The sequence below is a fragment of the Chroicocephalus ridibundus genome, chromosome 2, assembly GCF_963924245.1.
Source record: "Chroicocephalus ridibundus chromosome 2, bChrRid1.1, whole genome shotgun sequence".
Taxonomy (NCBI): domain Eukaryota; kingdom Metazoa; phylum Chordata; class Aves; order Charadriiformes; family Laridae; genus Chroicocephalus; species Chroicocephalus ridibundus.
In genome coordinates this window covers 117732881-117748006 of record NC_086285.1, presented here as the reverse complement: position 1 = coordinate 117748006, position 15126 = coordinate 117732881, and the positions used below count along the sequence as shown (strand labels likewise).

At 36.6% G+C, this 15126-nt stretch overlaps 1 protein-coding gene across 3 annotated transcripts in view; it reads right to left on the bottom strand.

Annotated features, from left to right (window-relative positions):
* MIB1 (MIB E3 ubiquitin protein ligase 1) overlaps window positions 1–15126 on the bottom strand; it is an 84120-nt gene that overhangs the window by 42508 nt on the left and 26486 nt on the right. For all 3 annotated transcript variants that reach the window (XM_063326692.1, XM_063326693.1, XM_063326694.1), the window contains exons 6-12: window positions 13897–14101; window positions 12085–12268; window positions 11648–11792; window positions 10336–10469; window positions 9150–9257; window positions 5172–5369; window positions 2519–2670 (exon numbers count right to left, since the gene is read on the bottom strand). In XM_063326692.1, the coding sequence (XP_063182762.1) occupies window positions 2519–2670; window positions 5172–5369; window positions 9150–9257; window positions 10336–10469; window positions 11648–11792; window positions 12085–12268; window positions 13897–14101 (1126 nt within the window). The remainder of the gene's footprint in view (window positions 1–2518; window positions 2671–5171; window positions 5370–9149; window positions 9258–10335; window positions 10470–11647; window positions 11793–12084; window positions 12269–13896; window positions 14102–15126) is intronic.

Sequence of the window (15126 nt, the reverse complement as noted above, 5' to 3'; positions counted from 1 at the left end):
TAGGGTTTGCACTGAAAATGAAATTGGTTCGAAATACCTGTTTGATATCAACTGTAAAAAATTCTACAGAAATCTAGCTCACTTCATTGTGGTATCCACACACTTAACACATGCATTTGTTTTATTATCGTTAACAAGGAAGATGGATGCGGACTTCATCAATACTTACATACACAGCAAGTATTTTAGTTTTCTAAGTACAGATATACACATATGCATACATGCTTATATACATATATGAATACATGTTTAAGTTCTATGAAATAACATTTATAAAATAACATAATGTAATTAAATATTTGACCTTAAGGGGAATTTAGTGCACTGTATTCCATATAAGGCATGACAGCCTGAAGCCACAAAAACTCCAGTTAGGTGAAATAGGAAAGCTTAGATTAGAAAAGTCCTTAAGTAAGGTTTGTAAGGTTTCAAGAAGAATATATTACATACTGCTTGTGACCCATACCGGCTACAAGCTGAAGTTCAGGGAGTTATTTTTAAGAGTGTTTTAAATAGCTTGTGCTCAGTGCATTTAACAGATTAGTAATATCCATTGTTCTGTAACAGATTAGAAAAGCAAAGTGGCAAATACGAAACTTTGGTTTCATTCAGAAACCATCCAGTGGTAGAACACTACAGAGTCAACAATGAAAAAAATGACTATCACTAAAGATCTTAAAGAAAATAGAACTTAACTCCTCAATGAATCAAACTATTACAATGATTTTTTTGACTAGGGGGCTGGGGTGGGAATTAAAATTATTCAAGATAGATTTCTTTTGATTTTATTGTCCTTAATTTCTTCCCAGGCTGATGTGTAAAGTATCTAATGCTGTGAACAAATGAAAATACTACTTCCATGATGGAGACAACATTCTCTCTTTTTACATGCCTCAGAAGTGCTCAAATGTAACTGCAACCAAAACAATAGATATCTAACAGCTTTAGATATCTGACTGGTTTAGATGCAAGTTTCCCCCTGTATGGGGGAACCTACACAGGGTTCAAATCATTAATACTGGAAACACTTTCCTATTCTTCCAATAAAAACATTCGTAAAGGAGAGAGGACTCTGAAAAATTGCAATATGTTTCACATTCCACCAATCATCAAACTGACCCAGTCTGAACTACAATTTGGATCCCTCCATCAAAGAAAAAGCCTGCCACTCCTAAAACATTCACCTACAGTAAAATCTTCAGCACCCCTATGAAAAGCCTTTTTTTCCATACACTTTCCTGCATCTCATACTGACATCACGATCCTGCAAACCAACTACCACAAGAGCCTAAGGAAAGCATCGCAAAACAAAAAACTAAAAAAACCACCCTGCTTAGGTAACTGGAGACGGGAAGCAGTACGCCTTCTTCATATTTACATAATGCCATTAGCAATTCACATTAATTGAAGATGTTACCAAGTCAGACTTGAAGAGTTGTCTCTGAATGCCAAAAAATAAGCTCCCTTCACTAGGTCCTTGACACGTTCTCTTACAAACCTTTTATGAGCACTGTAGACAACTGTAAACACGTTTATTGTTCCTACCAACACTTCCAACCTCTACTTTTACTTTGTGAAGTGTGATTCCATTCCATATCAGTCTTGATGGCTATATTCTAACAGACTAACCCAGATTTTATTACCATATATTAATATATAGCCTTATTTACCAAACTTAACTGAAAAGTAGAATTTAGTAGTAAAGTTAAACAAGTAAACACACACATTTCTTATTTCATGTAAACTATACTGAGTTCTCCAACATAAGATAAATTATTGAAGTCTTGCTAGAATGACAGCTCTGAAGAATACTATTTATCCACAATGTAATAAGCAACCACCAATGCAGCAAGTTTTCCATTAAGTGCTATCTAAGCAATAGTTTTTGAAAGCTATCTTAACTGAATATTGAATGTAGATGTATAGTATGCAGCTAGCATAAAACAAATTATGCCTTAAACCTAACTTTTTCAGATGAGCTCATATATAAAATTTGAAATCAGAAATTCCTTCTATACATACTTCTAAAAAAATAAGATTAAATGTTTCTTATACTGACAAATACAATTTTATGCAACAATCCTAAGATCACCTTATAACTGCATGATATATTTAATAATTATTCACAAATAAGTACTCCTCAAAAACTCAAGTCCCTTTCCCAATTCTAATATTCAAGAAGGGAAACATTTTTACAAATCCTACCTTAAGAGTCTATCTTAAGAGCTTATTTAACTTACTTATGAAAACGTTTACTGGCAAAATTTTACTGCCACCACAGGAAATTTCGCAGGGATTTGGAGTTACCTGAATACAGCATTAAACTGAGCAGACTAGTAGCTTCATTCTAATAATGGCTTCCCAAGTACTACAAAGATGCATATCTAAGCAACATCAAAATTTAAGAAATATAATTACATGAAGGTTTAAGGATCTTTTGAATACCGTCATTCTACCCACCCATGCACCTGTTTTCCTTTTACAAATGATAAAATAATCTTTAAAAACAAAGCTTTACCTAGGGTTTCCTCTTAGAGCAGCGTGGTGAAGAGCATTAAACCCGTTGTTGTTGGTGATAGTAACATCTGCTCCAGCTTCTAACAATACAGCAAGGATGTCATCACGCTTTTTACTTATTGCATCATGAAGTGGAGTGTCACCTTCAGAATCCTAAAACCAGAAACAGCTCACATCAGTTTTTGCATGCATGCACATTAAAGAAAAAAATATGCTTAATTATCACCAGGAAAACTGACTACACAAACACAAAACAGCCCTTCAAACCCTGAAGTGTTGCTACACTGCAGACTTCAGAGCAAGCTGCTTCTGATCTTGCTCTGGTTTTGCAAATGCTTCAGGGGGTAATCCTACCCAGGGCTCCAGTATTCTATGATTACACGACTACCAGAACTCAAACCCAGAGCTCAAGTATGCCTTGCATCTGATAGGACTGAAGACACTGGCGTAGACATCAACTTCTATATGCCTCATATCCATATCTCTATGTTCAAGTTAGAATCTAGGAATAAGAGAAGAACAGCAACAAAAACTAACAACAGAGAGGAGACTAGTCAGGCAGAAGGAGGCAGGGAGTTTTGAGTAATGAACACTAAGATTGAGCCAGCAATTAACGATGTAAAGACAATACCAAAGAGACAGTGTGAAATAAAAGCATAAGCAGATCAAAACAAAATGCAGTCTAAGTAATAAACTTCGGCACATCTGTTGTTTTAACTGAAGCAGATCATTTTCCATGAAGCAAAGGCTAATGTCATATGTAACATTAAGCTTTTCAACTTGTTATGGATAATACCAGACTACATTACAGAAGGTACATGAAAATATTTCAGTGCATAATTGAACTAGCAAAGAACTTGTATTTTTAGCTTGACATTTTATTTTTCAAATATCCCAAATAAGGGAAAAATACTTTTTATTCCTAGAAGCATTTTGTACATTATTCAAAGATCCAAATGGTTGAACTGAAAAGGAATGCCCTAGACTAACAGTGAGAAAACATATCCATTTAAGCTTATTTGCTGTTATATAGGCAAACTTTTTAGATTTATGCTTTCAGTAAGATTCTAACACCATATAAGTCAGGAAGTCTTTTGTCACTGACACTGACTCAACTGCAAACTGAATAACACAGGAACTGCACATTTTAACAATACACTAATATGAAAACAAATCTTTACAATCTTTACAGTGAGAATCAAAAACTGCCAGACAGAAAGTGCCAGAAAATGGAAACACTTGAACCAGCGTGAACCAGTTTGCCAAAACTAATTCATGCAGCTTTATTTGGTTTAATTGATCATATTTCTTGAATTTCCTGTTTACAGACTAACATATGTTTCTGTTTACACAGTGAATTGGCTTGGGTAGTAGAGTGCTGGCCAGTTAAATTCTAGTCATGCCTCAGTCTGACTCCCCTGTGCTCTCATCCACCAAATCAATCACCTGGTCACATCTGCACATCAGAGTTCCTCCGCACACACACAGGATCTGAGTGTTCATTATTTTCCATGACAATTATATTTTCCAGATGGAGTTTCATAGCACCATTCTACTGAATTTTTCAATCCAAACAGACTTCTATGAAGTCGGGCATGTCCACTTTGGCTACCCATATATTACAAGTCATTATATGATATATAGCCACCCTTCATTTGGCTCAATACATCAGACTCCTTATTATATCTACTACTCAACAAATACTAAACAGGGTCTGGAGGGATGTTAGCTGGCTAACAGCTTAACCTCAGCAAAAGTCAAGACAATAATACCTGTAAAGCCAAGTGGAAGCGGATAAATAAACAATCACTATATTCACTAATTTCAAGCAAGTTTGCTCATTGCTTGTTATGTGGATACACAGCTTCAAAAAAATCACTGATTATTGCTATGGCAAAACAAGGAGGTAAATGTGTTTTACTCCATATCTTGATTTGCCCAGGACATTAGAACTTTTTCTTTCTGTTCCAAACCTCTTCAAACTTAGCCATTCTAATTTGTGTCCCTAATGCACTGCCTGCAGCTGCATTCAGCTCATGCAGAACGTGGATGCCTGCTTATTTGATAGCAGGTTTCTACTCTGCCTTCTCAACAGGAGGCTGCACTCATGTCACCACTTCCCCCACATTCATTATTATCCAAAACTCCCTGTGAAATTATGGCACTTGAGGCCCTAGGCACTAGGGCTTTTTAGATAAAAGGCTGAACATTTAAAAGAGAATCTGGCCAAATAGTTCTACCAATGATAGGTCAATTCTGAAAATAGGTTTCTTTTAACGAAGCATTCCACAGTATCATCAGCCAAAAAATGCAAAGCCGTAGCTTGCAGAAGGAGAAAACAGCTGTGGATTTGACAGAGGAGAAATTAATCTGGAGAGAAAGTTAACAATTACAGATAACTACAGTCTGTGAAAATACCAATTAACATCAACGGGCTAGAATAAATCAGGTGCTTATCTAGCTGTCAAGAAAACAAATAGATTTAATAGCATTTTTATTACAGCTGATCACATGTTGGGGTAGAGGCTGGGACAGATAACTTCACAAGGTCTGTTCCTTTCAATCCCATTTTCTGTAATTCTTCTATCACCAACACACAGCAAATCATAAAATCTGGCAGCTAAATAGTGAATCTACATTAATATTTCCTTTACCTGGAGACTAGGATGGCAGCCAAAGTCCAGTAAAGTCTTCACAACTTGCAGATGACCTTTGTTGACAGCAATATGAAGTGGAGTCTGCCTGCGTTTGTTGCGAGCATTCAAATCTGCACTGCCTCGGTGCAAAACCTCTATCACAGCACCCTCGTCACCGAAGGCTGCATGATGGACAGCCCTGTCTCCATCTTTGTCCTGAAGTAGAAACGTTAATTTGAGCCTGTATAATTCCACATTTCCTTTGCATTTAAACACCAAGATTAATTTAAGCTCAACAATTATGCATATTTGATTTCTTTAAAGAGAAAGAAAAATTAGACAACCATGGTACAATTCAAATACCTCATTAAAATAATTGCTTAAACCACAGCAATAGAGGATGAAGAGTCTGTTTGTATACAAACATACATATTCTATGACACATGACATTCCATACCATATACAACTATTGCCCTGAATCTTTGTGTGATGTGTTCATCAGAAATTCAAATGGATTCGTTTGACTTTCTACTACAAAACAACCACTGTCAAAAAAAAGCAACCACCCCACCACAAAACCAAAAGCCCACGAACAAAATCCAACTCCCAACCCCCCAAAAATGTTACACTCAGTAACCCAGGGTAACCCTTCCTGTAACCCAGGAAGTGTTACAGATTCCAAATCATAGCAATCAAGAGAACTGCCTTGTTCATACAATTACGCTAATATTTATTAGGGTTTATGCTGAAATTAGAAGTTCTGATTCTATGATGATGACTCACAGCATTAAAGCTCTCATTAAATTCAGTTTGTTTCAGTTTCATCCAGACTGAGAAGATATGAAAGTCACAAATTTGTCAGTTTGGATTATTTTAACATCCATAACAGTGGACCGTACTACATGAAACGTTTTCAAGTATTAATCAAGTGATTTCAACATTAACAACAGTACGCAAAAGCTAAAAGTAAAGTAGAGGATATATAAGAGGTTTCAATGAAATAACAACTTCCATAAACTAGTTTCTAACTAAGTTTTTGTGCACAATGGAATATTACTATGTATTTGTAGGATTTAATTTTGACAATAGAGAAATTCTGAAAATTGTAAGAAGGAAATAAAACCATGACTGATCAAGGGTGCACTGGATGCACCCTTCTTCAAGTGCACCCTCTTGGGTAAGCTTTGTTTCTCTTATCAATTTGTTTCTCTTTCAGTAATATCTTTTGAAAGTAATTTCTATTATGTGTAACACATTTCTAATATATTTTACATCAATGCAAAAAATTAATAGTTCCTAGCATAAATTGTATTTGCACAATTACAAGATAACGAGACTAGTTACAGCATTTTAAAAAAAATGATGGAAGCAGACTTATCTGCTAATTATCAAACATATCTTTTTGGAAATATGAACATTGTTTTGAAGGTGGTCAAGGCACTAAACAGCAGCTTCAATAGCTTTTGAAACCAATAAATTGTTATGCCTTTGAAATCAACTCATGCTACAAAATTGTCTTTTAAGATGCAGGACTCCTCAGTCTCATCTAATATAAACAGTCAAAAGCAGCCAAACCTTGCCCATTTGGAAGGGGAAAGGATCAGAAAGGGGAACTTCTGTGTATTTCTCATCTGGTTGTAAAGATCATTACGAGGTGAAACTTATCAAGGTATTTACAGAGCACTTTGTTTCACAAGTATGCGGTAATTTGTCTTTTCATATTTGCAGTCTGCAAAGTACACTAAGATACTTACTGATGAAACCCCATATAATTTATTAAATATTTTACAGTTTTAACATATTCCGATTTTGAGACACAAACCCCTGATTTTATAAGGTCTTAGTGTATAGAATTCTTACTTTGAATGAGCAGAGGTCCAAGAAAGTGTGTCTCTCTTTTTAGCTCAGCATCAAAACAAATAACCTCAGAAGCTAAATCCCACTGTGTAGTTTTTACACAGTAGCACATGAACATACCTAGAAAAAGCTAGCAACTGATTAAGTATCTGTCCCAAGACTTATATTTAGATACAAATCTAAATATTTAGAAGCGCCATATTTCTATACACACCAACAATATAATGCTGTCAGTACTGTCAATACAGTAATTGATACCCATTAATTTCTGCAGACTAGCAGGCTACATATTTTTACTATGTAATACCTACATCGGTCTTTTTGAGCTCTGCCAGTAGGAAACTGTTTTCTGATTAAAGAGAGGCCACTTGTACTCTACATTAAGCTCTCAGAGACATAAGCACAGAGGAGGCAATATGAGGGCATCCTCAGGAAATGTCATGATAAACGTACATACCCCGCAGCAGTGACTGTAAGTGTAAATATATCCAACTTAGCTATAAAGCAGGCGAAGTAAGGATTTTTATCCATTGCTTCCATGCCACAGACCACAGCAGCGAAGTAAAAGAACTAAATTTTGCTCTCTGCTTAATGGGATGACTCTGCTGTGTCTTCACATCACTAATTTATAGACAGCTGACATTTTTTAAAGCCTGAAACATATAATCATTAATCTAATAATATTATATATACGATTAATATTATAATAATTAATGCAATTGTATAATTAAGCATGAATATAATCTTCACTTAAACTAACCAAAGTTACATGAAAAAGGCTTGAAAATTCAAATAAAATCCCTGAAAATATTTTTCATGGCAGTGTTACGATACTTCTAAAGCCTGAGCAAACATGAACTCTTAACAACTCTACCACTAGCTGATTACCAGATGTGTTATCTGGAAGCAGTGCTTCTGCTTCCCTCTCTAATGCTTCTGACCCTTCCCTATACCAGAGAAGTATCAGTTCACCACCTGATTAACACGGCAGCTTTGATCCCATAGTACAGATGAAAAGCAGCTTAGTCTAGTTTGTAACACTATATGCTATGTACTGCAGTGAAAGCACTGCTTCTAAACTGAAGCTACTTCGTAGAAATCAGACCACAGCAAGTATGTACTGCATGAAATCTAAGCCATCTTTACCATTTAGCAGAAAACCTTTAAAAAGTAAGGGTGTATCTGTGAATATAAAAATAGTTTTAGTCCCAAGGATTACACCACCACTTCATTAACGTATTAATATAGTATAACTTCAGTATACCAAATACAATACAAAGCTAAATGCCCAAGCATATAAAGTTATTTTTCTGTTATGCAAACAACGACTGGGCACACTATTAACTTCTAAGCATTCTACCAGGCTTTATTTTCCTAATAAGAGAAATTTGACAGATCCTTCTTGTGCCCCACAAAATGCGCAAAGCATTGCACTGCAATATCAGTGCAGTATCAGTGTGTTCTGTGTATGTATACAAGGCAAAATCATCTCAAAATACAAATATCACAGTATGCTGATAGATAATTTTCTCAGAAACAATAATTCTAGAAAAACCTAAACAAAAGAAATCCTTCCATTTCAGGTGAAGTTAAAAAACAAAACAACCCAACCCTGAAAAACTGGAAGCAGAGTTGGCAGTTCCTATCCAAAGATACTGTCATTGCTTTCTGCTCGAACTTGCTTTAGTTAAGAATGGAAAAGCTTTCTCCTAACTGAACACTATATAAAAGAAGCATGGCAAGTATCTGAATTGGAGATGCAGCATCCAACATCATCTTTTTCTCTGAATGCCACAGGCAGGGTGCTAGCTCATTGCATTCTATTGTTGAAATGAAACAGAGGAAATAAGGAAGGGGCTTCATCCACTACAATCACATAATAGCCGACATAGCTAATACATTAGCATTATATTTCACTTATAGAGGTGCTAAAGAACTGGATATTGACTCTTTGCAATTGTTAACATTGTACTGTTAGCAGGAGGCTAATTTGGGAACATAATCACAGTAAGAAAAAGCAGTTTTTCACTCTCTCTGATATTTAAAAAGAAGGTGACTCCAATAGAATTGTTATTTCTCCATATAGCAAAGTTTAAAACTTAAGGACGCACAAAGCGTATTTTGAAGTATTTAGGTTACCTCTGCTTCTACATCCACATTCTGTTTCAGAAGCAACTTCAAAATGTCGACATGGCCATTCTGACTAGCGGCTTGCATAGCTGTGTGTCCAGCACATTGTCCATTCACCTGGAAGCATATTGATACTTTGAGATAAGCTGCAAGATACACACACATACCTATGAGACATTTTAGCAGTACACATGCAAGTGTACTAGAAAACTTAAAGTAACAGCACGCATATGAATGTATCAAACGAACAATTTTTAGACAGCTGCCTTCCTGGCACATGTAGATAATCTCCTAGGGCACCTCTATTTCATTTCTATAGCATTAGCTATAATGAAGGAAAGAAATCTGTTTCTTGATTATTTCAAACATTACGATCTTAACTATAGTTGATGAAAAACTTTCATCTTTGGGGTACTGTAAGGGCAAGGTTTTGAGAACAGGTCTCAGAATGATACCAGTCCTCTGCTTTACAGTACACTTAACTTAATTTTCTAATCTATGGCAACAACAGGAGTCAGTCTGAACAAAAAAAAAAAATGTTTTGTATCATCTTGAGCTACAAATCAGTCCTCAGAACTGATAGTTTAGTCTCTTATCTGCAAGAATTACTACTGCTGTAATGAGAAAAACAGCTGATTGTTATTTTAAAACATGTTCCCTGAACCAAGTCCTATAATTCTTAACCATCTTCTTTTAGACTTTTCACTACTATGTGATTAGACCAGTTGGTAAAAGGAATCAGACAGACAGCGGATTAGATGATCTACCCTGTGAGTTAAAAAAAAACCAAACACACACAAAAACACCAAAACAAACCCCACAACAGCAACAACAAATCCCCAAAAATCTACTGTCCTTCCTTCTACCCCTCAAAACAAAACAACTTGAAGACCCTTCACTAAATGCGAGAGTTTGGTTCTCTGCCCTGACTCTGGCAGACAGAGGCTAGAAGGTATGTTAATTCACGGCAGACAATAGAACACAAAATCTGTCCACTGAAAAAGGGTATAAAGCACTATTTTCACACACACCCCAACACATTTCATAGGACAACAAATGGGAGAAGAGACACTAGAACCAGCGGTGCTACTTCTACGCAGATGCATCACTGACTGGCAAGGAGTACATAAGACAGCTTCACTTCCTTTGGTATTACAAGTCCCCAGAACAGGTCCTCCCAAACTAGAACACTCACGTCTACATCTGGTCTCTTTAGCAGGTCTTCCACTTTAGCAACATCTCCATTGGCAGCAGCTTTAACCAATTCTTCATTGAGATCTCCAGATTCTTGGGTTTCAAATAACTTCTTCAGTAGCTGGGATAACCTCTCTATAATTATTAAACAAAAGACAATTAAGATTACAGTTCTAATCACACAAGAACAGAAAAATAACAGCTAAATTTTACATGTTTCTAAAGGTATGTACATACTAATACATAAAACACCATAAAATGGCACCCTTAAGTTATTATTCAGCTCTGAGTAAGTGCTGCACTCCAATACCCTTTAGATGGTTGAGACTGTCACATCAAGCACTTCAAACCAAAGTTGACTGAATCCCAAATAGCTTGTCTAGCACAAAATATAGAAGGCTGGGAAGGAGGTAAAAACATGAATTTACATATTGATATAACAGGCTTTTTAGTCTGCTAGCTTAACTTAGGGTGTATCCTGTCCTCTGTAACTTGAAACGCTAAGTCATATTACTCTTCTAGCTAGTTTTACGGCTACAGTGGCTTTATCTTTATTGCAGAAAACTCACCAGATCTCTGCCTCCCCAGGAAAAAGCCTAGAAAACTATGTAGAAAGACTTCTTGGCATTAAAGCAAGTATGTGAAGAGGAAAAAACAACTAGCTATGACCAAAAAGAGGAAAAACATTCGACTTCAATTGGTCTGTGAAACAGCCAACAGAACATAAAACACATTGGATAGTCTTTCTACCTCATTATTAACGAACGAGAGTGGGTTCAACAGAACTGAAATGTGATTACATAGACAAAAAAATCCCACTGTAATTAGTCAAAGAATATCTGACTAAATTTTAAGACAGAAATATTAAGGAAATAATATTACCCTGAGTAACTGCTTGCAACAGATTCCTCGGTTATGCTTGCTATCCCACACCACCTGTTAAACACGGAGTCTGCTTGCTAAAGCCAGTGACACTCTCCTCATGCCTTAGTCCCTACTCCAATCTATTGTCCCTTCGAACCATTTAAATTTTAAAGCCCTTAGAGGAGGCTTCCAAAGACACACCTGCACTGTGGCTAAACAGAACCCCAAATTAAATTTGGAGGTTTTGTACCTTATCAAGATAACAACAACCAACATCTCTGTACCAACTGCAAGCTTTTTCTTGCATCTTTAAGGCACAACATCAATCAGCGAAACCCCAAGTCTGAGTATTATTAACCTTGTATACAAACTATGTACTAGTACTTATTAATTTTTAATTAACACAAATACTTGCCATACATACATTACTGGTTATTCTTCAAACTTACCACCAGATGCATTACTTATAGCAGATCCTGCTGATGCCACCTTTGAGACAGCTGCTGGATTGTACGTCCAAGACGTCCCACAAACCTCTACCTTTAAGTCACTGTCTGAATAGATCTGCTGGACCCGACCAACTTTACCTAAAGTCTGCATTAAAGAAAATGTCAAATGCAAATAAAAATAAAGATGAAATATTTAGAAATCTGAGTGTTATAAGCCACAAACTTTATGAAGTTAGTTGTTTAATAATACAGTCACTAATACCTTTAGCTACATTTCACCAGGCTAAGCAGATTACTACATCTGAGCAAGTATTATATCATGTTTGATGAAATATACTTTAATTTAAAAAAAAATCCCTTTGACTCCCACAACCTCCAGGTATTATTACCAATCATAACTAGAAATACTATACAAATCCAAATATACAATTACTTACTGGAAGCATAGCTTCAGCCCACTCTCCATGACCTCTCTGAAGAAGCTTGATTCGCTCTAAGTCATAACATACTTGAACAAGGTCACCAACTTGAAATTGAGAGGTACCTCCTTCTGCACCTTGAGCAGCATCTCCACTTCGGACAACATTGGCTTTGGTGAGAACAGCTGGATTAAACGTCCACCTAAGCAATGAATCATTTAAAGTATATTTTAAACATGCAAAGGGAAATACATGTTTAAAAATTATCTGTTGGAGAAGATTCTGCTTGTATGCCTACAAACTTTCTGCAATTAGATACTATGGCATATTCATCGCTAACCATTTTTTGCCCATACGCTTATCTGTGGCTCATTAGCTGAATATTTTCAGGGTAATCTTCAGAGATGTACATTTGTAAGGCAATGAAGAAATATCCTGCCTGAGAGGAAGCAAGCTGACAACAATATAGTAGTCCTGAAAGGAGATGACTCTACTTGAAAAGAGGAAGATCCAACCTGTCTCACAGTGGCTCAGACTGTCAGGAAACAATAAGAGAAGAACACGGGATTTTGCCCCCTCCCTCCTAAGTCAAAAGCTGCAACATTCAGTTATAAGAATACTCTTCAATCAAATGGTTATCCTAGATACACCTCGATTTTTAACCAAACTATCCTAATTTGTACTATAAATTTTACTGTTTCAGAGGCATTTAGCTGGTTTTATGCAGAGTTATCTTCTAATATGCAATACGGTGATCTCTCCTTTACATACCATTTGGTCTGGGGTTGACTTTTTATCCGATCTAGTTGAGAAGCATCAGATAAATTCCATAAAGGGGAAAGTCATGGAAGAAACCACAAGATAAAGCAGCTCCACTCACTGGCTCTGCAGCCATGACTCTCAGAAGAAGAGCCACTTGCATCCCTTCAGCTTGTGTCAGCCAGGAAAACAGCTTTGTTTTGCGTTACTTTGCAATATTAATAAACAATATCTTGAGGAAAAGCCAGAATGAATAAGAATAATGCACTGTTAATCCTTCGTGGACAAACTGGTCAGTCTCCAGATACAACCGAAATGGTATTACATTCATTAGCTGCTTTTTAAAGATAAGCCAAATACTTGAGAACAAGACAACACAAAACCACACAGACGTATCAGCTCAGATCCAGCTGTAGAGCTGGGTTTGAATCCCGTTAGCATGGATGCAGGTCATCAAACTTCAAACCTAAACTGCTTGCAGGGAGTGGTTTTGGCAACAGCTTCCTCAACACTGACAATTCTTGGCCCATATTTACATAAACTAACATCCCTTTGAATAACAAAGTATTAATATTATGTTAGCATTAACATGTTAATAAGAAAATGTTAATATAAAAATATTTAAAAATAAAAAAATACAGATAATTCCAAGGTCACTCTATATTAGACAAGATCCCCAACATAAAGTCTGTCACCTGTCCTCTTAACCCATTTTCCTGAAAACCCACAATGCATTCTACCACCATTCCCCTTGAAACCTTGGGATGCCTTCTAATTAAAAAAAGGAATGACTGCTTAAAACACCGCATTTTGTAAAAAGATTGTCCAGAACGTCATTCAGTATTCTGGACTCAAATTTTCGCCTAGTGAGAGAGGCAACAAACCTCCTTTTCCTGCTAAAGCATCTTTAAAGGTTAAGTCCTCATTACACATTGCAGAAGGAATATAAAATTTTCAAGGAAATCTTAATAGACAAAAAAGGAGAACAGAAAGTTTTTGGCACCAAGTGATCACAACTGCTGAAGGCAAAGGAAGTTTGTGAGAATCAGTGATAAAGGCTGTATAACAAACCTGTTTCCACTTGGGTATTGTACTACAATGTCATGATCTTCATCAATGCCACAAACTGTTCCAGTTGTCGTTAAGGTTTCAAACATGCCATCAGTCCACCCTCCGTGACCATGCTGCAAAGACTGTACAATTTCCAAATCAAGGTCAATGTTTACAAGGTCACCAATTTGCAGACCACCAGGGTTTCTATTACCATTTTGCTCACCTGAAATGGAATAAGAAGAAAACACTCACACGATCACACTAATTTTCCAAGTAATATTAAGAACAGATATTAATTTCTAAGACATAACTCTCAATATCTCTGAAACTATAGGGGCTAAAAGGCAGTGAACAGGTAAAAAAAGAATTCTGAATCTCTGGCTATGGGACTGTGTGTTTCTTGTTGAACTTTCAAGGCAAATAACAATGACACTGGTAAATACTAAGGACTTGTGACACTTCACTATGGCCTCTAACTGGGATAGTAACAGCTATTATACGGTGCTAGACATCTGGAAATATACAAAAACTCTGATAATTTTGAGAGTCATACACAGAGTGCCATCTATGCACACGTAACTTGAAAGATAAGCCCACAGAAAGTGGTTTTGAATTGGGTCAGTCCCTGAATGCGGAGAAAGCTCTGGCAAAAGATTATCTCGAAAATGAGCGATGACAAAAGTCTTTAACCTTGTCAGTGGGGAGATGACTACCAAAAAAAAAACCAACAAAAAAACACCACCACCAAAACCCCCTGCCATTTTTTGTGCAGAAAACCTTCCCTCAGGACAGTATCTGCTTTCAAAAAGATGCCTCATATCAAAAAATCGTAAGGTGGAGGGAAATGGTACACATCCACACACATCAAGGTGTGTTAACTGATGAGAGAAGACACTTGTGGACCTGCTTGCTGCCAGAAGCAGAGGATGGTATCTGGTGCTGTCCAAGGAACAGTGAAGAGAACAACAACTGCAGAACTTGTAGACCGAGTTCAACAGCAACATCAGCGGCAAAGACTGGGTGAGTAGAGTTCCTTTAGTAATATTGCTATCTCTAAGGGAGTTTGGGGGGTCCTCTTCCAAGCAAGAGTCAATGATGGAGAAAGGGTCCTCACATTGCAACAATAAGGAAATACAAAAATAGCCTGATAACCAGACACAAAAACATTCTTTGGACAGAGATTGATTCCAGAGCCTGAAATCCACATGAGACTGTTGGCTGGCAGCACTAGTTGCAGCACTAAATGTC